Below are 26,233 nucleotides of genomic sequence, written 5' to 3' on the forward strand. Positions count from 1 at the left end.
CTGATGTGAGACCGTAACAGACCATCTAGTCTAATACATGTTTTGGATTATCATGATGATAAAGATGAAATTATAGCCTTGAATATATAAGATGTATGAATTTGACGAAGCGTTTGTAGCAACAGTGCTTTTGAAAAACAGTGCATATTGGTTGCTCATAGGTTATTTTACAGTTTAGAGCATGGACAGTAAGGTAGGGCCATATTCATAGACATTCTTAGCGCGGGCTTCCGGTGGATAATCAGCGAACTAACGTTTTTCGTATTCATAAACCAGTGTTAGCGATATGATATGATATGAATCCCAGTGGCGGCTCGTAGTCAAATGTTCAGGGTAGGCAAAATTTACAGAACATTTTTATGTAATTCCCGCGATTCAATGACAGCTCGCTTTCATCATGCCCCCCGAAAACTTAACTCTTGCTTACATAACAATACTGTTACATCAATGAGCCGTCTCATAATTTGTCGGTTTTTTTCTAGTTTATTGTTATACTGTTGTCTTGCAACCCTTGTTGTTCAGACGACATTTCCGAAATTGGATTCAAATTCTTTTCAAGTCTCTTTAGACTTACCGAGTTACAAATATGATCTGATTCCAAGTACCTTCTTTAGATTACAATAACAAACGTGACCACCTACAGCTTAGCTTTCACTTCACTTCCTGTTAGCCATTTATGTGTTTCATACCATACTTACTTACTTACAAATGGCTTTTAAAGAATCCGCAGGTTCATTGCCGCCCTCACATAAGCCCGCCATCGGTCCCTACACTGTGCAAGGTTAATCCAGTCTCTTTCATCATATCCCACCTCCCTCAAATCCATTTTAATATTATTCTCCCATCTACGTCTCGACCTCCCCCAATGTCTTTTTTCCTCCGGCCTCCCAACTAACACTCCATATGCATTTCTGGATTCGCCCATACGTGCTACATGTCCTGCCCATCTCAAACGTCTGGATTTAATGTTCCTAATTATGTCAGGTGAAGAATACAATGCATGCAGTTCTGTGTTGTGTAACTTTCTCCATTCTCCTGTAACTTCATTCTTCTTAGCCCCAAATATTTTCCTAAGAACCTTATTCTCAAACACCCTTAACCTATGTTCCTCTCTCAAAGTGAGAGTCCAAGTTTCACAACCATACAGAACAACCGGTAATATAACTGTTTTATAAATTCTAACTTTCAGATTTTTTGACAGCAGACTAGATGACAAAAGCTTCTCAATCGAATAATAACAGGCATTTCCCATATTTATTCTGTGTTTAATTTACTCGCGAGTATCATTTATATTTGTTACTGTTGCTCCAAGATATTTGAATTTTTCCACCTTTTCGAAAGATAAATCTCCAATTTTTATATTTCCATTTCATAATGTTTCATACCATGAAGGATTAAATTTTCTTGCACCTTTAGCACTGACTTTATGAACAATAGAGCTTAATGCAGGAGTGGGTCGTCCATTTCCAAAATACTTCTCTTTTCAATGTCATTACGACGCGAAAACGGACAACGTAACAGTTTACTTATTATATCAGTCATAATATAATATTATTGTTATCACTTACATTAACTATAAATCACCAAATATACGTAACATTAATAAACAGTACGTACTTGCAAAAATCACATTTTCTAAAATACACTGTTAAAAAAACATATTTTAAAACACACTGTTTAAAAACTGTTATACTACTCGTAACAATCTACGTTCCAACTCGTGAAACTTTCAAACAGAAATTTCGCAAATCGTAGGTGTTCGATAATGCTCGTGGGTTCTCGTTAGGGCAGGCAGAATTCTAGCGCGCTGGCTTAAGCATAGAACGCATGCGCTAAGAAAGCATTTAGAATAGCGATCTCTTTTAATGCTTACTCCAGGGCCAGCTTTGAAGTTACGTGGAGGGTCGGCTAACTTCGCTTCTGCCTACCTTCTGACCCATCGTGATCTGTCCAGTGTATTCTTGTCGCATAAATCGAACTGCCAGTAGTAAGCAACGTCCAACTAACCCTCAAAAAATCCCATTCATAGTTAATTGAAGAATTTCTAAGCACTTAGACAAGAGTATATAATTATATAAGGTTTTCCAAATGTGTTGGGGTAGTTAATAAATATCCACTTTTAGGTTTTTCTAAATGTGTTGAGGTAGGCTTAGCCTACCCTGCCTGCCCTGAGGAGCCGCCTCTGATGAATCCTGTACAAGTAATCAGTCGATAGCCGGGGCTAGTTTAGCACGCTCGTAGCGCGGGCAAGCGAAATGTCTATGCATAGCACCCGTATTGTCTTTGCATGTAAAATATAGGACATTCAAACAGTAGATGTTCAACCGACTGAATATCTCCACACGAGCACATCGATTCTTCTCCAGTCTTAATTTTGAATCGTTCAAAATAAGCTCCAAATTTACCATGACCTGATATAAATTGTGTACTAATAAAGTTTGGAGAGTAAATTTTGCATTTCAGTCGATCATATACCTGAGGAAAAAATAGGTTTTTGGTGACTGAACCTTTATCACTTGCAGACCAGTGTGAATTCCAATTAGAAGTAATATGTTCTTTCATTTTACATGATTGGTTGAAATACGTCCTTTCGTACAGTTTTATTGGTCAAAAATAGTATGACGTAGTAAGAGTGTAATAGTCAACAGAAAGAGTCCAATAGTAGGCTAATGCATAAAGACGATCTAGTATTTCATTCTGATTCACAGCTAACGGACTGCAGAGCTTCCTGTTTCACTGTGCCAAGATATGGATGACACAACTACCAACATCCGTAAGTAACAGTGCATTGCCCAACCTTTACTGGGTCAACCACAGCGCAGTGGAAGTGAACAAACTGTGAACTCGGGTACGAAATGACATTATAACTGCCATTAAACACAACGTGAATGCACTGACGTATAACAATTCAGACACATTTACACATTCCGTAGAACGTACGTCGACCAACGCACATTGTCACACAACCAACATTTTTCAACCAGAAGATCTCGGTTCAAATCCTGTCTAGTTCAAGGCGCAAACACGTAAGAATGAAATGTTCATGGCTATTATTATAAACCAGCGTTTTTCAACATGTGGCACACTAAAGCTGTAATTTAAAATCCTGCGGCACATTTATACAATCTAAACCAGGCATGTCAATTGATGCCCACAGGAGCAAGCGCGCGCTTTAGAGCCCAGGAGAGCCTGAGCGCCTTACAGCGGAAAGGAAAGAGACAGACGAAAGAGGTGGTATATGCCGCTTGGTCAGCTATATTCAGGGATCGCCAGCACTGATTCAATAGATAAAGCGAAGAGAACTTATTAAAACTGTATCCATGTTAATTTTTAGATTTGCCTGAGAAGTATAAGTGCATTATAAGAATGTAAATTTTAATTTTAATGCTCATTTTTCACAAGTTTGATTTTTTTATTAAAAAAAATATTTTCTCAACTTTTCGTATAGAAAAGTGAAATTTTCAGATATAGGCCTATTTATTTAGCAGCCTTACAGAATGTTTTCGTAAATCAAATATACCGTATTACTGAAGATAGTGTATTGAAAATTTTAAAAATATTCGCATGGAAATTGTTTGTAAGGAAATGAATTAACAAAGCAACTACTGTTACATCATAAGCAAAAGATACGTGCCATTGTGTTGTAAAAATGTCAGCTCTATAGCTTCAGCACATTTCGAGAAAATAATTTAATATTCTGATGATAGGAAGTTGCTCACAAATATCACCTTAAAAGCATAATGCGATAAGAGTTTTGTTATGTAATATTAGATGCAGTACCTAGGTAACTTTGCTTTGTACTGTAATATTGTTTTGATTGGTTTATTGATTACTTTTGTAAGGCTAAAGATACCATCAATATAAATTCCAACTTATCATGTCGTACTCAATCTCTTTCTTTGGAATATCACTTTCTTTATGAATGATGTGTTTCATCCACTTAATACAGTATAATATTATACTACTATGGAATTTAAGTGAATATTCCTTCTTAACTCTCTATTATGTTATTAAGATTTAAAACACAAGTGCAATATTAAGAAATCAGTGTTAGTACTTTTGTTTTACAGACAATATAGATAATATCAAACAGAAAGAAGCCATATAAAAAATAACGACATATAATTTCACGGGGCATTTGAAGTTTGTGCACCACTGTTTTCTTAATCCAACAGGTTGCTTATTCATATACACAACCCTTCCTCTTTCCATACTTAGCGCTTGCTGCCCGCGCACGACATTAAGGTCAGAAAAATGCGCTTGCTTTGACATCACTGATATAAACCAGTGATTTCTAACTACAGGGTAATTTTTTCATTAAAAAAAAACAAGTGAGATACGATATTTTTTTTTTTAGTTGGTCCATAATGACTAGGGCTCGGAAGTTGAAGACCTAGAAGTTAAAAATGACAGTGCGTATATTGTATAATTTTGTGTGTAAGAATATGTAAGGTAAGCGTCTGGTTTACACTTCTTTGGAATTCAAAGAGTCTTTGTTCACCAGGTGTAACAAAGTACCTAGTGATAACGAGGATTCTACCTGAGATAGAGGGTATGTTTTCTTAGCTTGAACTATAGGCCTACTACGTTGCAATACTAACTTTTAGGTCTTCAACTTCCGAGTCCTAAATTAATGACATTTGTGGCGGAAGAAGCCGCAATTGGGGTTTTTCTCGGTGTTCTCCTGTTTACCCGTATTTCTCCATTTCGTCATCACCCCACAGCATTCCTCGAACGACGGCTAGCGAACGCATGGAGAGGGCTGGTCTTGGGTCGAGTAAGGTTACCTGCTCGAAACCTGGGTACATAGCGAACCTTAGTGTGGTCAGGCGGTGTGTGTTTGGTATGCACCTACCTTGAGAGTTAGCGCAATAGTTCTAATAAGGTCGCAGTATTGGGTCATAGTAAGTTGCCCCTCCTTTAAATTCAAATTCGATTCAATTCTAAGGTCGTACAACATTCTAACTTCACTGATCCAGCAACCCTGCCTAAGCATCATTCTCTTCCCTATGATGAAGGATGAGTAGAATGGAGAAAAATTCTCCAGCACCGGGACCCGAACCCAGGTTTTCAGTTCTACGTATTGGTGCTTTATTCACTAAGCCACACTGGATTCTAGTTCCGATGCCGGATTGAATCCTTCTCAGTTTAAGTTCTACACTCAGTTTCCCTTTGGTGGCCTACCCACATGTATTGTGTCAGAATATGTGACAGTGGCACAATGTCCAACACACCATGTACAGAGGTGCACTCATTACGAGTGACTAAGTGACCGGGATCCAACGGAATGAGCGCCGTCTTGAATCACTAAGTGATTACTTACGCGTATCATATATTTCCGTGCAGGAATTCTGCGTTACCATATGATGAAGGATGGACAGAAAGGAGAAAAATTCTCCATACGTGCTACATGCACTGCCCATCTCAAACGTCTGAATTTCATGTTCAGGTGACGAACATAATGCGTGCAGTTCTGCGTTGTGTAACTTTCTCCATTCTCCTGTAACATTATCTCTCTTAGCCCCAAATATTTTCCTAAGAACCTTATTCTCAAATACTCTTAATCTCTGTTCCTCTCTCAAAGTGAGAGTCCAAGTTTCACAACCATAAAGAACAACCGGTAATATAACTGTTTTATAAATTCTAAATTTTCAATTTTTATATTTCCATTTCGTACAATATACTGGTCACGAGACATAATCATATACTTCCTATTTTCGGGATTTACTTCCAAACCTATCTCTTTACTTGCTTCAAGTAAAATTTCCGTGTTTTCCCTAATCGTTTGTGGATTTTCTCCTAATATATTCACATCATCCGCATAGACAAGCAGCTGATGTAACCCATTCATTTTCAAACCCTCTCTGATCAATAGTCGATCTATTACGCCTAAAACCGCACTAATGACCTCCAATAATTCATCTACATATGGAGTTAATCTTCTCAAAAGAATATTGGACAGATTATTATTATTATTATTATTATTATTATTATTATTATTATTATTATTATTATTATTATTATTATTATTATTATTATTATTATGAAGGCAGGGAAAACGGGAATATTCCGATGAAATATGTCATCTTTGTTCCTTACGAATTTCATGTGTACTACTCACGATTTAAACTCAAATCTCGAGATGACAGTTAACATTCTGAAGCTTGGGTAAAAGATCCACAATATTTTCTATAGACTTCCACTTCCTATAATGGAAAGTAAATTTACATTCCGAACTAGTTTGTGTTTCAGGATTAAATTATGAAACATGCTTATTCCGTGAAAATGACTCGCTAGTACTGCATAACAGATTCTCTGAGCTACGTATATGAGAAAGTGATATTGCAGGAAGGGTGCTTCACAAAACTTAGAGGAGGAGGGTGGGGGCACCTCACTTAACGGACGGAGCGCCTACAATGAGCTGTATCCTGCATGGCGCGGTTAGGCTTAAGAAGGAAGTCCTTCATTGATGTAAGTTGGATGAGTCAAACAAGTAATTGACAGGTTGGGGGAGAAAATGAACAGGGGAAGGGAAGGGAAGGGAAGGGAGGATATGGAATGTGAGTAATAGGACCGTCTGCTGCTTTCCAACTAAAGCCACGGACCCCGGTGGACTATGGAACCTGAAACAGGCGACCTGTTACGCTTTTTCTTCTTCTGGATTTCAAAATTAGGTGAACTGCCTGTTCTGAACGCACAATGTAGGCTTCTATCCCTTTCTCAGACTTACTGGTTCCTCATAGCGTATTCTTCTCGTCCTGTACTTACAGGTTCTCATCTTGCCAGCAAGCATCCAACAGACTTAATAGTTCCTATAGTAAAGCGCATTATCTAGCGAAATTTATAAACTTGTACTTGCAATTTGGGAAAAGGAAATTATACCAGAACAATGGAAGGAGTCCATAATTGTACCTATTTTTAAGAAGGCGGACAAGACTAACTGTAGTAACTTTCGAGGAATATCACTTTTGTTGACGTATAAAATTTTGTCCAATATCCTTTTGAGAAGATTAATGTAGATGTAGATGAAATTATTGGGGATCATCAGTGTGGTTTTAGGCGTAATAGATCGACTATTGATCAGATTTTTTGTATTCGACACATATTGGAGAAAAAATGGGAGTATCAGTTATTCATAGATTTCAAAAAGGCGTATGACTCGGTTAAGAGAGAAGTTTTATATGATATTCTTATTAAATTTGGTATTCCCAAGAAACTAGTTCGATTAATTAAAATGTGTCTTAGTGAAACTTACAGCAGAGTCCGTGTAGGCCAGTTTCTATCTGATGCTTTTCCAATTCACTGCGGGCTGAAGCAGGGAGATGCATTGTCACCTTTACTTTTTAACTTCGCTCTAGAATATGCCATTAGGAAAGTTCAGGATAACAGAGAGGGTTTGGAATTGAACGGGTTACATCAGCTTCTTGTCTATGCGGATGACGTGAATATGTTAGGAGAAAATCCACAAACGATTAGGGAAAACACGGAAATTCTACTTGAAGCAAGTAAAGCGATAGGGTTGGAAGTAAATCCCGAAAAGACTAAATATATGATTATGTCTCGTGACCAGAATATTGTACGAAATGGAAATATAAAAATTGGAGATTTATCCTTCGAAGAGGTAGAAAAATTCAAATATCTTGGAGCAACAGTAACAAATATAAATGACACTCAGGAGGAAATTAAACGCAGAATAAATATGGGAAATGCCTGTTATTATTCGGTTGAGAAGCTTTTGTCATCTAGTCTGCTGTCAAAAAATCTGAAAGTTGGAATTTATAAAACAGTTATATTACCGGTTGTTCTATATGGTTGTGAAGCTTGGATTCTCACTTTGAGATAGGAACAGAGATTAAGGGTGTTTGAGAATAAGGTTCTTAGGAAAATATTTGGGGCTAAGAGGGATGAAGTTACAGGAGAATGGAGAAAGTTACACAACGCAGAGCTGCATGCATTGTATTCTTCACCTGACATAATTAGGAACATTAAATCCAGACGCTTGAGATGGGCAGGGCATGTAGCATGTATGGGCGAATCCAGAAATGCATATAGAGTGCTAGTTGGGTGGCCGGCGGGAAAAAGACCTTTGGGGAGGCCGAGGCGTAGATGGGAAGATAATATTACAATGGATTTGAGGGAGGTGGGATATGATGGTAGAGACTGGATTAATCTTGCTCAGGATAGGGATCAATGGCGTGCTTATGTGAGGGCGGCAATGAACCTCCGGGTTCCTTAAAAGCCAGTAAGTAAGTAAGTATAGTAATGGCAGAAGAAATAGGCGGGTTTTTGATCTTGTGAGGAATCTACTCACTCCACACTTTCCCTAGCAGTTTATGACCTGAAAAAAGAGACCTTACTGTCGCTGCGTTCGAATGCTAGTTGTTGACAAGTGCTCGTCTGAGATATTACTGTGTTACAGCTTGTTCGCAAATATATATGTAATAATAAACAGTATTTTATAATAGGCAATACTCCATCGGCAAGTCTATCGTGCTATCAAAAAGGAGTGCGTTATAAGGCAGTAAAAATTTTTAATAGCCTCCCTATCGATATAAAAAATGAAACTCAAAACATAATATTATTTAGGGCCAAATTAAAGAAGTACCTAATTTCTCACGCCTTCTATTCTGTAGGTGAATTCATGACATTCAATAACACTTCATGAAACTGATACTAAAACTTTGTGTTGTACTATTAGACTATACTGTAAATCTCGTCTGTATATATATTTCATTTAGACTGCGACTATAAATTAAGATTTTATAATAGTATTAAGTTTTTTGACTTGTTCCATATTCTAGCTGTAAGCATGTATGAATACCATGGATTGTTAATAAATACAATACAATACAATACAATACAATACAATACAATACTAATCATTCAAGTAATCGCTATCATGTCTCAGTTTATTGAAAGAACTTAAAGTTTGTGACGACATTAAAAATGTCCGATCATCAACGCAGACAGCCACTGCCAAGGCATGTACCGTAGTGTTTCTCTACGATCGGATAAACCTGTGCAGAACGAGTTTCTTAGTCATGCTTATTCTGTCATTTGTTTTGTTACGCTAAGCCATTCTTAAGTGTGCTTTCAATACATAAGTATTTTTTTATCAGGAAACTCGTTCATGTTAAAATAACGTGTACATTTTCCACACATAGTAAAAATATATTAATTTTGCACTTTAATTTTTAATTCTCTATTGATTCACAAAGTTGGTAACTGTATAAATATTGCGCAAATCAAGATTTCAGGTATAACTCCCTGTAAAGTTGATTTGAATAATTTCGAGGGAAAAATTGTTCCGGAGCCGGGTATCGAACCCGGAACCTTTGGTTTGACGTACCAACGCTCTACCACTGAGCTACCCGGGAACTCTAACCGACACCGATCCAAAATATATATTATTTAGTTGTTACTATTTCAATACAATATTCTGAAAACACATAAAAACAAAATATTAATTGTGTGTAACGCTAAATATTTGATTTCTTGTATTAGGGTTACGTTACATGATAATAATTACTACATTTGTGAAATGGCTAATTTGCGAAATATTATAAATGATAATATCATCTAACGTCTGATTATGTGAGTCTACTATTCAGCGATGTATGCAATGGAGGGGAAAAGAGAACTGATCACCATAACCCAAAATCTCCTGGCTTAGTTACCTCATTAGTGATGCCTTATTGTTGTCACTTATGAGTTTCAGACCTGTGTTCGGACATTTGACTAAACAAAGCAACAATATTCAGTAAGTCAGGTATTTGTAATTACTAGAAATCATGTTATTATTTTATTTGTTCTTTTAAGTTTTCCTATAGTACAAAATGTGTGAATGGAAGAGTAAGTTATTTGGGTCAGGTCCATACACCAAGCAGGTTCTGAGGGGTGTAGGAGTTGGGGTAGTGAATGAGGGGTTAGCCATACCCGCCTATTCCTTCTGTCCCTAGTACAGTCTATGTTATTCTGGAAGCAATTTCGGTATTCTTGTATCATCCATTCCGAGGGAGATTGACTTTTAGGTGAAAAAATTCCAAGTGCAGCTTCCATTGGATTTGAAAATGAATTCGTTGCCACCATACATGTAGTAGATTTGCTTCGAGTAAAAATTCTCTTTGTTCATGAAAAAATGTAAGTAAAGGCAAGAGGGTGACTTCACCATAAGGTTTGTGGAGATCTCTGGTTGAAAAGAGTAGAAACACACAATTCAAAATGTCACGTTCAGTCTCTAACTTTAATGATTCATTGAAAATAAACTAACTACAACCAAAATTCGGTTTAAATAACGTTTTTGCACGATAATGTGTTTTTTCGCCGTTACAACAAATGGCTGCCACTACTGGAAGTTGATTTTACAGAATTCAGAGTTGCCAACCTAGATAAGTATGTTGAAATATTATAAATAACTGCTCTAGGATTGTAATTAAAACTACTCCTGCCATCTACCGACACCTATGACAAATTTCTTGCTGAGAATCAGTCAGCTGTTCATAGTCTAACGTACATAGGTACTGCATACAGTGAAACCTGCCTTTGCGGTCACTTCATTTAAACGGCCACCTTGCCAAAAGGCCAATTTTCTCTGGAACCAATTGTATTTTCCATAAGATCAATACAAATTCTCTCTTTATTTAGTGGCCACCTCATGCGCCGGCCAGCGGCCGGGGTCTGTTTGGATTGGAACTTGACTATAACAGTCACTGTCCAACAAAAATCTTTTCACGGATACTGTCTGACCTATTTTTTCGATGGTTAGAGGACAGAGAGCAATATCACGAGGACAACAGCTAAGTGTATATACAACAGTACACCTTCCATGTCTTGGGGTTAGTTGGTTACTGTTTTATGACTCTTTTGTCACTTTCCACTCCGACCCTACACAGCTTTAAATTCTTACTCGTTTTTAAAGGATTGAAACACGGACTTTTTCTATCGAAAATGTCACAGTATGTTTTAGGTTCAGTAGATAACCATTCAAATTTTTTTAGTTTTTTTTTCTCTTTCTATCTTTCTCTATTTGGAACAGCTTCTACGATTTTTTTTCTCTTCATTTAGTTGATTCAGAGGAACTGTGAAGTTAATTTGAGAGAGAAATCATGTCTAACAATAAATCTAGTTGCAAGAATGGAAGAGGCTGACATTAATATGCATGATTGTTGTACGCGCACAGTACTAAAAAGTCAATGAAATTCAGTACTTTCATGCTGATTCATAAAAACCGCAACCTTAATCAAGCGGCCACCTGATAAAACGGCCATTTTACAAGGTAACTTCAGATGGCCGCTTTAGACAGTTTTCACTGTATTAATATTTTTAAAAATATTATTTTCAAAATATACTATCGTGCAAAAAATACTGTACGATAAATGTTTGTGAAATGCATTACAAAATATCGGAATTTGAAATACCTATTTTCCTTCCTACGATACTTTTTATCTGTCCTTTGTAGACCAGATCACTGTAAACGCATTTTTATTGTCAGTAATTGTCAAAATCTTTCACAGTTGTAGTTTACGAGTATATTATTATCTTCCAGTGCCATGAAACAGTCAGTGGTGGCAGATTGGCTAAGGCAAGTGAGGCCGGGCCTCAGTCACTTTGCTTTCTTAAACTCTAACTCGAACATTTAACGAGAATTCCACTCGCTCCATGAAATTAGTTATACACGCTTTTATGACTCCACATTTAATAATATAAGGTTTTAATTCCGTATATTTTTAGTATTTTTATTGATTTTATTGTGATCACTACCTTATTGGCAACAATATATTTGAGATATCCATACAAGGGGATCTACTTTATATAACTATGTAAATTCACATTGTTTTAAATTAAATTTGTTTTTAACATTTTGACAGGACATTTAATGTTGGTATGGATAATATTGTCACCATGTCATATTTGATTCTAGTCATGGCATTTTCAAATGTAAAACTTGTTTGTAATTGATTTTAGATGATACTTCTATCTTGTACCTGAAGATGCCCCACTAGGGGTGAAAACGTTAATATCAAGATAAAATAGGATGTAACACATCAATAGTTTTCTTTCATATGTAATTCATTGCTTAAGCCATATTGACGGAATAAATAATCAATAATATGTTGATATGTTATTAAAGAAACAAATGCTAGGGATGTCATAAATTTGTAGAGATAAACAGCCATGATTGGTTGAAACACATCCTTCCGTACCATTTCACTGGTCAAAAGTACAGAGTGATTTATATAGAACTGACACATTTCTTTCATTAATTGTTTCAAAACGAATTGTGCTAGCGACAACTTATTATACCTAAAATGTAGAGGAATTTTGGGAGATTATTTACCTTATAGCAAATGTTGTCCGGCGTTGTCAAATCCGGAGATCTCGGTGGCCACAGATTCCTGGAAATTATTCGGTCGTCACATAACCGGATAAATGGAACCATGCTTCATCTGTGAACCATGTGATGGACAAAATGGCAGGATTTTGCACAATGAACGTCTGAAACCAACGACAATAATTCAATCTTTTATCCTTATCTGGTTCCTTTAGCTGATGAACAACCGTAACCCTATATGGCTTTAGGCTCTCTGACACATTGAGTAGGTGTACCCTGTCTCCTGCGACAAACGTCTTAATGATTTTTTGGGTGACTGCTCCAGTCGTGCTCTTACGTCAACAACAACCGTGGGAAGCCTAGATGAACGATGCTTGCCCTTTTCACTCACCAGAGATCCAGTTGTTTCCAATTTGTTTACCAGTCCCAGTATTGTGTTTCTTTTGGGAGGATTACGAACACCAAATTCTCTGTGGTATGCCCTTTGAGTAGCTGTAATTGAATTCGTAATCCAGTATTGCTTCACAAGGAAGAGTCGTTGATTTAATGTGTACTGCATTTTCACGTTGACACAAAATGTCGAAAACAGCTGCCAACAATAGGATTAAAACATAAACATCTGCGCATCTAGTGACAAGGAATCGAAACTCCAGAACATTCTGCTGTTGGTTTCAGACGTTCATTGTGCAAAATCCTGCCATATTGTCCATCACATGGTTCACAGATAAAGCATGGTTCCATTTATCCGGTTATGTGACGACCGAATAATTTCCAGGAACCTGTGGCCACCGAGATCTCCGGATTTGACAAGGCCGGACAACATTTGCTATAGAGGTAAATAATCTCCCAAAATTCCTCTACATTTTAGGTATAATAAGTTGTCGCTAGCACAATTCGTTTTGAAACATTTAATGAAAGAAATGTGTCAGTTCTATATAAATCACTCTGTAGTATGATGTAGTAAAAGTGTAATATTCACATTAAAAATACCGGTGTACAAGGTTTTACTTAGACCAGCGTTTCTCAAACTTATTTGAAGTGGGGACCACTTTTAAGTCAGAACAGTTCCGTGGACCACCTTACTCTTGTTCCCTTCGAAAGAAAATTTATAATTTTTTTAGTATATTTTAATATCAATATACTTATATTTTAAAATGGATTAATTAAAATTAATTTCATTAAATTAATTTTATATTAATTTTTAACTAATTAAGCTAATATTAATAGAAGAAAATTCATTTGTGTTTCTTTAATAATTCAAGGCTATTAGAGAGATAATGTTTAACTTATTAACAAAAAAAAAAAAAAGTAAATGTTGGTACTCACATTAATGAGGTGAATGAGCCTGCCGATTCTTGCACAGTTATTCTATATTTGGACGTATGCTGGTAAGCTTAAGTCGGAGATCGTCACATACATCGAGTCGATTTCGGTAGCCTACTTTGTTTTTATTACAGTTAGTGATGAAAACCATTTCTCACACAGATACGTAGAAACAAACTGAATTATAATCTCTAAAGCACCTTTGTACATTTCACTGTATTCTCTTTTCAATTGGAATGAGGTCCAGAAATTAACCATACTTTCCGCTTGGAATTTCATTTTAAGTCCGGTCTCATTCGAGAGTTCAATTAGGCCTAACTGTTCTCTTTTACTCAATGAAAGTTTGTTAGTTTCAATATCGCAATGAAAGTGATCACAAACCCATGAAAATTCATCATATTTAGCGGGAAAATAAGTTTTAAATTGTGACCTCAGAGTTGTATTATTGGTGTACTATATACAGTACGTGATCATTTCAGTGTGCAGACTGGGTGCCGGCAAAACTATTAACAAAGTCATAAATACGTGAAAAGGTTCGAACCTCTGTAATGAATTTGGGTGGCCCCTGGCTGGATTACAGGGGCGGCGCCAGATGTGCAGGGAAAAGATGGCGAGAAACACCACATTCATAGTGATTTAAATCCCTCTTTTGTTGTTGAGAGTAGAGTGGGAAGTCAGTACACGGATAGGGTGATAAATTTCATAAAATGTCAGTACTGAGAGAAAAAGTGAAAGGTGATTGCCATGTATCATTTCCGAACTCTGAGATTTTCAGCAACAGAGTGATATGCAATTCGTTTGAATTTTATTTTTTCTTCTGCCTTTTTTTTTTTTGAAGGACCACAAGGGCAGACCTCGAGGACCAGAGGTCCGTCGACCATACTTTGAGAAACACGACTTAGACCAATAACCACAATAGTAATATGCATTACAAGAGCGGTATGTTGAAGTTTTCATGTTCGAGGAAAAGTTTGAAAAAGCAAAACGTAGTTGAGTTTTTTTAATTTCCGAGAATTGAAAGAAAACATACCGCTCGTGTATCGTACATTATTTTATGCGAAGATCGTTTATTACATACCTGAAAGAGGAATTTCTAATTAGTTGCAATGAAATCTCCATCTTGGTTTTTGTTCAATGACGGCAATTTTGGAAAACAAAAATATCTATCTTCAACATTGTTGCTTTAAAATGTTTTCTGTGTTTACTATACTCCAGCAGGCCGTGATATACGTCTGTCTTTTTTTTCCCCCAGTCTATAAATGCGAACTTAAAACAAATGGCTTCTTTAATGTTACATGCATCACGAAATGCAGTAACTTTAGTGGAGTTGTAGAGTTTACTTAATTTTTGCAAATATTTAAAAACAATAATTAACAGTGCAATTTAGGTGAAATTGCAGTGGTAAGTTTCCAATTTATAATTATTACTATATTGAACGTCTCTAAAAATAATATGTTAAAAGCCTAAAGCAGTAAAATGAATGTCGCGCTTAAGCGGTAAGAAGAGGGAAATTGTTATGTGTGTTCGGCTGGGAATACTGAATGTGGAATTTTAGACTTACCGCGGATTGGTTTTGTGCGGAAACCAAGCAAATAAGCACGATCTCGCACAAATCAATTTAAGGCATGGATTCTTAACAAAGAGCTATAAAAGACTTAAAGACTCTGCATCAACCGCGTGATTGTATCCGGTATCACTGGAAATGGTGATAGTGAGATAATCATCATAATCATGTTTGATACGAGTTAGGTCTGTTTTGTCTCCATACCAACTTAAAACCGATCTTTTCAACATTCTCTAGGGCAGTGATATTCAACCGGGGGGTACGCAAATACTTTTTAGGGGGTACGTGAAATTTAAAAAAACCTCAATTGTCCTCTTGATACCAATACAAACAAAGGTATGCTGTGTAATACGTAGTGATAACGTTGCATTCTGTTTCCTCTTGCCAAAGAGCTCACAGTGGAAGATATGTTGCTCTCACAGTGATGGTAAACATTTCCTCATTTCTCAGAAGGTATTAATTTTAGTACCCATTCTTGTACGACTTTCATTTCTTGTTTTTACGCATACTACCTTCTCTCTAAATATTGGAACTTTTTTCAGAACTTACTTACTTACTTACTGGCTTTTAAGGAACCCAGAGGTTCATTGCCGCCCTCACATAAGCCCGACACTGGTCCCTATCCTGAGCAAGATTAATCCAGTCTCTATCATCATATCCCACCTCCCTCAAATCCATTTTAATATTATCCTCCCACCTACGTCTCGGTCTCCCTAAAGGTCTTTTTCCCTCCGACCTCCCAACTAACACTCTATATGCATTTCTGGATTCGCCCATACGTGCTACATGCCCTGTCCATCTCAAACGTCTGGATTTAATGTTCCTAATTATGTCAGGTGAAGAATACAATGCGTGCAGTTCTGTGTTGTGTAACTTTCTCCATTCTCCTGTAACTTCATCCCTCTTAGCCCCAAATATTTTCCTAAGCACCTTATTCTCAAACACCATTAACCTATGTTCCTCTCTCAAAGTGAGAGTCCAAGTTTCACAACCATAAAGAACAACCGGTAATATAACTGTTTTATAAATTCTAACTTTATATTTTTTGACAGCAGACTGGATGATAAAAGTTTCTCAACCGAATAATAACACGCATTTCCCATATTTATTCTGTGTTTAATTTCCTCCCGAGTCTCACTTATATTTGTTACTGTTGCTCCAAGATATTTGAACTTCTCCACCTCTTCAAAAGATAAATTTCCAATTTTTATATTTCCATTTCGTACAATATTCTGGTCACGAGACATAATTATATACTTTGTCTTTTCGGGATTTACTTCCAAACCTATCTCTTTACTTGCTTCAAGTAAAATTCCCGTGTTTTCCCTAATCATTTGTGGATTTTCTCCTAACGTATTCACGTCATCCGTATAGACAAGCAGCTGATGTAACCCGTTCAATTCCAAACCCTCTGACTTTTTTCAGAACACCCTGTATAAATCTACAAAACAATCTGTGAATAAATTAAAATTTCATTAATAAAAGTTTGGGGTCTCTAACGAGAGAATCACACTGTACAATGTAGTCAAAAATGAATTTATTTTGATACATTGAATATCAAATATATAACATTTTATGTACAGTATAGTAATCGAAAAGTGCAATTTTACGTGCTTTTGCTTGAATATCAGCTCCACTCTTCCTTCCTGCCCCATGAACTTGTCACTGACAGTATCATAAAATGAATGTTATGTTTTAAGTTTGCCAACACCTCCTCTTCAATTGACAACAAACTTAAGTAACTCTACTTCTCGTATGTCTGGGTGATTTGAAGGTGGGTGTCGATCCTCCTCAGGGCAAAAAAGGATTGTTCGATGAAGCTTATAGTACAAGAGATAGTCAACATCACTTCAATGAAGCCAGAAGGGAAATTACTTTCACTCATAAAACTGAGTTCACAAATATGTTTTCCATAGAATTCTGCAGATGAGTAGAGAACAATTAATTCGATTTTTAAACCAATGTGGTCAAACTGAGGTTCGTACAGAGCTAGAAGCTTGTTCAGAAGTGAGTCCGGAAATATCTTTTTATACTCTTCATATGTATGGTGACAGAATAATACTAAAAACATTCCAGTTTGTCAATTTGAGAAAACTTACAAATCAATCTGAGAAATTATGCAATTAGTTACTTCCACATACAAGTACCGATAATTATTTTCTTGTTTATTCACATTGGGTCAGTGTCACACATTTTTCTTGGGCCTCATTCTTCTGTGCCAAAGTGTTAGCCTATATTGAAAATTATTGTTCTCTGTTATATGGTAATTGATTGTTTACACCCCCTTCTTGCAACAATATATGTCGAAATACTTTTTTCTTCATTCTTGAATACACTCTTTAACACTTGTATAATCACTAGACCTCGGATTTTAGGTAAAAACCTACAGACGTTGACAAATTATTAGCAAAATTTAAGATTTTTATTATATATTTTTACAAAATATCGTACTTCAATTTAGAATACAGTTGACATTTTTGCGTATTTCCAAATTATAGAAAAATTTAAGATTTGTATTGTATATTTTTACAAAATTCGACTCTTCAATTTGGACTACAGTTGACATTTTGGATAGTTCCAAACTATTAGCAAAACTGAAGATTTTTATTATATATTTTTACAAAATTTGACTCTTCAGTTGACATTTTTGCATATTTACAAATTATTAGCAAAATTGAAGATTTTTTTATTATTTTTACAAAATTCGGCTCTTCAATTTGGGCTACAGTTGACATTTTAGAAATTTCCAAACTATTAGCAAAACTGAAGATTTTTATTATATATTTTTACAAAATTCGACTCTTCAATATGGACTACAGTTGACATTTTGGAAATTCCCAAACTATTAGCAAAACTGAAGATTTTTATTATATATTTTTACAAAATTTGATTCTCCAATTTAGACTGCAGTTGATATTTTTGCATATTTAAAAATTATTAGCAGAATTGAAGATTTTTTTTATTATTTTTGCAAAATTCGACGCTTCAATTTGGGCTACAGTTGACACTTTGGATATTTCCAAACTATTAGCAAAACTGAAGATTTTTATTACATATTTTTACAAAATTTGACTCTTCAATTTAGACTGCAGTTGATATTTTTACATATTTACAAATTGTTAGTAAAATTGAAGATTTTCATTACATATTTTTTACAAAATTTGACTCTTCAATTTAGGCTACAGCTGACAATTTTGCATATTTCTATGTACTGTGGAGATAGAAATTTGCGAAATTGTCAATTGTAGTCTAAATTGAAAAGTCAAATTTTGTAAACAGAATTATCATAAAAATCGTCAATTTTGTTAATAATCTGTCCCCGTCTGTATTTTGTTCCTCATGATATATACAAAAGAAAAGTTGTATATATATAAGAATTATGGAAATATATGTTCGAAAATGGTGGTTCTATACAACCTAAAAATACCTAATTTCACGTTAGAAACTATTTTTACCTAATTTTACATTTTCCAATTTCTACAGTTGGTAATATGGAAACGCTGTGTAATTCTGTATGCCAGTCATGCCTTGACAACAATCGCAGCATAATTCGTCTCCTCTATTCTTTAGAGTGTGAGATTTCAGAGCGAAGACATTGTATTTAGTGGAAAGTAAATCATGAATGTGCTGTTCCCTTGCATCTAATACCAACATTTAAATATGCTCTGGTGTCATCAGTTGATGTGGAATGCTCATTTTCGGCATATAAGATGGTGTTATCTGAGAAGTGATGCAGTTTCTCAATGGAAAACTTAGAAAAGGTGTTAGTTGTTTACTCTGGCTCTAATTATGAACATGTACAATGAAATAATGTCAAATGTTTCGGCTAATTTGTAATGGGAAATGAAAAAATGTCATTTTTTGTTCACCTATTTTTGTAATTTTAGAACCTATTTTGATTTGTGATAGAACCTATTTTAGGTACCAATTTCAGATTTTTAGGACCTAAAAGTCCGAGGTCTAATAATCACTGATTAACGTCAATGAACAAGCAATAACTGCTTCACAGTATTAATATCATGGTAAATTACCTGGCTAACTAGATTCTGTAGATGTCGAGCAGAGTTTCTCTACATACAAGGATGTCCTGAGCTCAAAGTGCCAGCGACTTACTGTCGAAAACGTTGAAATGTTGTGTGTAATCCAATACAACAAGTTAATTAAAACCCAGTAAATGGGATAAAGAATGTTCATAACCAATCATATGATTGGTTTAAACCTTAATAAAGTCATTTCATCAACACCTTTTTTTTTGCACCTTTTTGTATATATTTTCAGAACTTTTTCCCCCCTTTTCCAACCATAATTTGCACCTTAAAATAATTTCACTAGTCACCAGCGATATTTTATTCTTTTCAGGGGTCCAAACTTTGTTAATTAGTGAAAACAGTCTTTCTACAGGAGCATTAGTACTGGGATACAGAGAATATACTGCACAACATTGATCATTCTTTGATTTCAGATACACAAACAACTCAGTCAATCGTTTGTCAACAAGTAGCTTGGAATCATTCCAAACAGTAATTTTGCCATCTGTCACATAATTTAACTTACTTACTTACAAATGGCTTTTAAGGAACCCGAAGGTTCATTGCCGCCCTCACATAAGCCCGTCATCGGTAGCTATCCTGTGCAAGATTAATCCAGTCTCTATCATCATACCCCACCTCCCTCAAATCCATTTTAATATTATCCTCCCATCTACGTCTCGGCCTCCCTAAAGGTCTTTTTCCCTCCGGTCTCCCAACTAACACTCTATATGCATTTCTGGATTCGCCCATACGTGCTACATGCCCTGCCCATCTCAAACGTCTGGATTTTAAGTTCCTAATTATGTCAGGTGAAGAATACAATGCGTGCAGTTCTGTGTTGTGTAACTTTCTCCATTCTCCTGTAACTTCATCCCGCTTAGCCCCAAATTTTTTCCTAAGCACCTTATTCTCAAACACCCTTAACCTATGTTCCTCTCTCAGAGTGAGAGTCCAAGTTTCACAACCATACAGAACAACCGGTAATATAACTGTTTTATAAATTCTAACTTTCAGATTTTTTGACAGCAGACTAGATGATAAGAGCTTCTCAACCGAATAATAACACGCATTTCCCATATTTATTCTGCGTTTAATTTCCTCCCGAGTGTCATTTATATTTGTTACTGTTGCTCCAAGATATTTGAATTTTTCCACCCCTTCGAAGGATAAATCTCCAATTTTTATATTTCCATTTCGTACAATATTCTGGTCACGAGACATAATCATACACTTTGTCTTTTCGGGATTTACTTCCAAACCGATCGCTTTACTTGCTTCAAGTAAAATCCCCATGTTTTCCCTAATCGTTTGTGTATTTTCTCCTAACATATTCACGTCATCTGCATAGACAAGAAGCTGATGTAACCCGTTCAATTCCAAACCCTGCCTGTTATCCTGAACTTTCCTAATGGCATATTCTAAAGCGAAGTTAAAAAGTAAAGGTGATAGTATAAAACTAAATTCATCAAAGAGAGCTGTATCATCATCTAATAAAAACCCTTTCATAACAATGAAAGCCAGCTACTTTGTACATCTGACCACACTGGAATTTCCTGCAATCGAGCCCACTGAAAGACTTGAACCTCCTTGAAGTACACACACCACTGATTCTATATTCTCTACACATGTGTCATAAAAACTGCAAACAATGTCTTCAATACTAGATTTATCAGTTTCGCCTTCTTCTAAATGTTTAGCCAAAAGTTCCGTCATTTTGTTAGGAAGAAAGTATGAAGATGGTCTCTTGTTCTGCAAGTTGTTACTTAGGTTCTGAAGATGGTTCATTACCTCCACACAGATACTCCATCACCTTCGATTTGTGCAATTAATCCATTAAGAAACTAGGTGGAAAATATAAACTGCCAAAACAGTCCCGAGAAGCAGAACGTCTAAACACGGCTCTGACAGTAAAGACATAAGACTAGCTACTTTTAATAATCTATAGATAAAGGAAAGAAGTGGAGGAACAGATGAAGAAAGTATAAGAGAAAAAGAAAAAAAAAGAGAGAAAAAGAAAAAAAAAAGACAGAGAAGGCAAAGATTGGTACTAATTTCCCAAATAGAACTCACTATATCAACGTTAATATACAATCTGAGCACAAAGTCCATATACACTTTACAATGTATACACGTTCATTGAATTAAATTACATTACCTACATTAATTGGCTGTTAGGAGGAAATCCACAAATGATTAGGGAAAACACGGGAATTTTACTGGAAGCAAGTAAAGAGATAGGTTTGGAAGTAAATCCCGAAAAGATAAAATATATGATTATGTCTCGTGACGAGAATATTGTACAAAATGGAAATATAAAAATTGGATATTTATCTTGTGAAAAGGTGGAAAAGTTCAAATATCTTGGAGCAACAGTAACAAATATAAATGACACTCGGGAGGAAATTAAACACAGAATAAATACGGGAAATGCCTGTTATTATTCGGTTGAGAAGCTTTTATCATCCAGTCTGCTGTCAAAAAATCTGAAAGTTAGAATTTATAAAACAATTATATTACCGGTTGTTCTTTATTGTTGCGAAACTTGGACTCTCACTTTGAGATAGGAACATAGGTTAAGGGTGTCTGAGAATAAGGTGCTTAGGAAAATATTTGGGGTTAAGAGGGATGAAGTTACAGGAGAATGGAGAAAGTTACACAACATAGAACTGCATGCATTGTATTCTTCACCTGACATAATTAGGAACATTAAATCCAGACGTTTGAGATGGGCAGGACATGCAGCACGTATGGGCGAATCCAGAAATGCATATAGAGTGTTAGTTGGGAGGCTGGAGGGTAAAAAGACCTTTAGGGAGGCCGAGACGTAGATGGGAAGATAATATTAAAATGGATTTGAGGGAGGTGGGATATGATGATAGAGAATGGATTAATCTTGCTCAGGATAGGAACCAATGGCAGGCTTATGTGAGGGCGGCAATGAACCTCCGGGTTCCTTAAAAGCCAGTAAGTAAGTAAGTAATTGGCTGGTTCATTGGCTGAGAAGAAACTGCCTACTGAAGGATGCACTGGAGGAATCGTAAATGGGAGAAGAGTTCGGGGCAGAAGAATACATCAGATGATGGACGACATTAAGAATTATGGGTCATATGACAAAGAGGAAAGCAGAAAATAGGAAAGATTGGAGAAAGCTGGGTTTGCAGTGAAAGACCTGCTCTTGGGCAGAACATTGAATGAATGAACCTACACTAAATTCAAGGTGACTTGCCATGTTCGTGCTGATGAGGTTGGCACTATTGCTGTCCATTGTTGATGCTCTGAAAATCGCAATGTGTGGCAGCAAATTGTTATTTGAAGTTAATTAGCTGAAGGAATGGCTGACACAAGTGAATGCGCGATTCAGGAACATTTGATGACTGCTGTGTGGGTCCATGAATGTCAAGTGAACGGCAAATCAATGAAAAATGTCATGGACAATTTCATTGAGCGGTTTGAAAAGGCAACACCAACAAGGAAGACTTCATTGCTGTGAGAAAAGAAAGCTTTCACAACGGGCAGTGATCGCGATGTGCCGAGAAGTCGAAGGCCATCCTCAAGGCTTGAACATTGTGCAGACATAGCACAATCTGTCCAACTATCTCCAGTCAAATCCATACGGAAATGTATTGCTGAGTTGGAAATACCAGAATCAATCATGTGAAAACACATGAAATTGGACCTGAAATTGTAATGTAATGTGTATATGGACTTTGTGTGCACCCTGTACAATGATACTCTGTGATGTAGTGCTTTCAGTGTTTGTCTCTAACTCTAATTTGTGCGTACGTTTCGTAAGCAATGTTCGTAAATATGATCATATTACCCCATCCCTGGAAGCAATAGGTTGGCTTAAACTAGATAAGAAAAGAAATTTACATTCACTTCTCTTTCTCTTCGAAATCTTGAACTCTTTTATTCCTTCGTACTTGTCGTCTCGCTTCACTTACTTTTCTTCCCACCACAATCTGAACACACGCTCTCGTCATGAAACAATACTAACAATACCATCCCATCGCACCTCCTCATACTCATCCTCTTTCACAACAGCCCTGCCAAGACTCTGGAATTCGTTACCTTCTAGCATCAGGGACTGTCGAAATAAAATTGAATTCAAACGCAAACTTACTAGGCACTTTGTCAGTAATTGAGACTCGTTCAGACATGGTTTCTTGTAAATAGTTTCCTTAATCTATCACAAAATATTTCAATATCCGGTAATTACATCACTATACAATTTTGTTATTCTAGGTTTAATTTGTAATTCATAAATACAAAATATTCTTTGTTTTTCTATGATAAATTATCTAGCTTTCATTAGTCAGGTAATCTTGTCGTACTTTAATTTTCATTGTAATTGTAATTGTAAATTTAATACTAATTGTAATTTTATTCTTCATATAATAGTTGAAATCTCCTGGTAGAGGGGCAGAGAAGGCCCTACTACTACTACTAATTATCACAAGTTAAAATCCACTGGGAGCAAAAAACAAATATAAAGTAAAAGTTTCCTACAAAAGAACTTTGCGATATTTTCAAAAACTAATATCCCAAATAAAATTATCTAACTGATCACATACAGTTCCTATTTTTCAGTTGCAGATAACACTGCCCATTAACCCCCAATAGTGATCTCTGCTATTTAAAAGCAGGAAAAAATGTAAAAGTTCCCTGGCAATATCTACTGCAGATCTCTTTTTGATATCACATAACTACTTAAAAACGGAGCACATTTCTCTAGAGCTAAGAAGTAACAATACATCATTTACTCACAGGAATTTTGGACGTCCTTAGGAACTCGAGGAGGGCTTCCAGAGAGCCGAGTGTCGATGCCTGCACATAGACCCCTCTTTCCTGTAACTTGATGTTGCTCAAAGCAGATCGCAACTCTCGAGCAACCTCATCACGCAAGATTTCAACTTCGTCTGGTTTCTGAGCCACTTGGAGATTGAGGCCTACGTAAAAAAATAGCATATATAACAACAATAATAATAAAGTACAATAATAAGTATATGATTATGTCTCGTGACGAGAATATTGTACGAAATGGAAATATAAAAATTGGAAATTTATCTTTTGAAGAGGTGGAGAAGTTCAAATATCTGGGAGCAACAGTAACAAATATAAATGATACTCGGGAGGAAATTAAACACAGAATACTCGTAAATATTGAAAATGCCTGTTATTATTCGGTTCAGAAACTTTTATCATCCAGTCTGCTGTCAAAAAATCTGAAACAATTTATAAAACAGTTATATTACCGGTTGTTCATTATGGTTATGAAACTTGGACTCTCACTTTGAGAGAAGAACAGAGATTAAGGGTGTTTGAGAATAAGGTTCTTAGAAAATATTTGGGGCTAAGTGGGATGAAGTTACAGGAGAATGGAGAAAGTTACACAACGCAGAACTGCACACATTGTATTCTTCACCTGACATAATTAGGAACATTAAATCCAGACGTTTGAGATGGGCAGGGCATGTAGCACGTATGGGCGAATCCAGAAATGCATACAGAGTGTTAGTTGGGAGGCCAGAGGAAAAAAAGACCTTTGAGGAGGCTGAGACGTAGATGGGAAGATAATATTAAAATGGATTTGAGGGAGGTGGGATATGATGATAGAGACTGGATTAATCTTGCTCAGGATAGGGACCAATGGCGTGCTTATGTGAGGGCGGCAATGAACCTCCGGGTTCCTTAAAAGCCAGTAAGTAAGTAAGTAATATCACCAAGAATAACCCCCTACAATTAATGACATTACTTACGGTTCACCCTGAAGAATTGGACTGTAAGAACAAGGGTGATAAGAAAGAAAATTGTGCATGATGCATTATACCAACTTAAAACTCACCTGCAATTGCTTTTTCCAACTCTTTTCCAGCAATCTTCACACCTTGAGCAGCTTTAATTTCTTTATATTCTACATATGCATTCTGTAATTGAAAGATAAAATATTAATTAATGCTTATCAGAAAACAATTCTTCACAACGAATGAAAGATAAACAAAGACAGAAGGAAGGAAGGAAGGAAGATAAATTATATAATCAAAGGAGAGAGAATGCAAAGAGAAAAAATGGGAGTAAAGGTGAGGAAAGAAAAAGTAGTGAAAGGATGGAGAAAATGATGAAGGAAAGAAAGAAGAAACAGAAATAAAAAGATAAAAGAGTGCCATTTTGTCATTATACATCTTATGTGTTTCGCAATGATTCAGTTCCTTCACCATATGGTAATGCAGAATTCCTGCACTGAAATATCATATGTACTTCAGCACATCATAATAATAATATTTACTATTTTAATTTTCTCGCGGCACACCAGTTAAAAATGGCTGGTCTAATGGTTTAGAAGAATTCGTTAAAGCCAGACAGATGGCATATAAAAAACTGCTTTTTCGATACCATGAATGCTGCAATTGCATAGGCCTATTTTCGCGAAAATCAATTTTTTTTTCCAGCATCACATTACAGTAAAACCTCGATAAGACGCGCCAGCTTATTACGCTATTCCGTGTAATACGCTTTTTTTGTCCGGTCCCTGCAAATTTCATATATAATGCCTTTATAAAATACCCCGTTTGTTGCGCTCAAGTCCCGCATAATACGCTGTTTTTGTGGAATATTTTCGATGTAATTTTCAGCAATGTACTGTAACAGTAATGAAACATCTTAGTCACTGAACTCACTGGTGCCATTAATCTGAAAAGTATTGGTATTCGACCCTTTACCTGCGCATTTAAACCTTCATACTTCATACTTTAGTATACCCCACCCTCTTGTTATGCTCTCTTATTCGACTCCTTATCTGCGTGGTTAAAGCCTACATACAGTTACAATACCTCACCCTCTTGCTAACTCTCTCTCAAACAACATTCCTCACTCGGCTGTAATAAAATTCTGGAAATTTTTGCTGGGCAGTTTGTTGTCCTTTAGTGTATTGAAGTGTCTGTGAATGTGATTACAATGAGTGTTAAATGAAAAGCCCTTTCTGTG

At 36.0% G+C, this 26,233-nt stretch overlaps 1 protein-coding gene and 1 non-coding gene across 3 annotated transcripts in view; both read right to left on the reverse strand.

Moving 5' to 3' along the window:
- Positions 1–26,233, reverse strand: part of eIF5B (eukaryotic translation initiation factor 5B) — a 288,622-nt gene that overhangs the window by 205,934 nt on the left and 56,455 nt on the right. For both annotated transcript variants that reach the window (XR_011332334.1, XM_069826929.1), the window contains exons 16-17: positions 25,095–25,176; positions 24,017–24,198 (exon numbers count right to left, since the gene is read on the reverse strand). Coding sequence is in view for 1 of the 2 variants with exons in the window: in XM_069826929.1 (XP_069683030.1) it covers positions 24,017–24,198; positions 25,095–25,176 (264 nt within the window). In the remaining variant the exon portion in view is untranslated. The remainder of the gene's footprint in view (positions 1–24,016; positions 24,199–25,094; positions 25,177–26,233) is intronic.
- On the reverse strand, positions 9,306–9,377 carry TRNAD-GUC (transfer RNA aspartic acid (anticodon GUC)). The gene has a single exon. It is a non-coding gene; the product is annotated as a tRNA-Asp (tRNA).

Source organism: Periplaneta americana, chromosome 5 (assembly GCF_040183065.1).
Source record: "Periplaneta americana isolate PAMFEO1 chromosome 5, P.americana_PAMFEO1_priV1, whole genome shotgun sequence".
NCBI lineage: Eukaryota > Metazoa > Arthropoda > Insecta > Blattodea > Blattidae > Periplaneta > Periplaneta americana.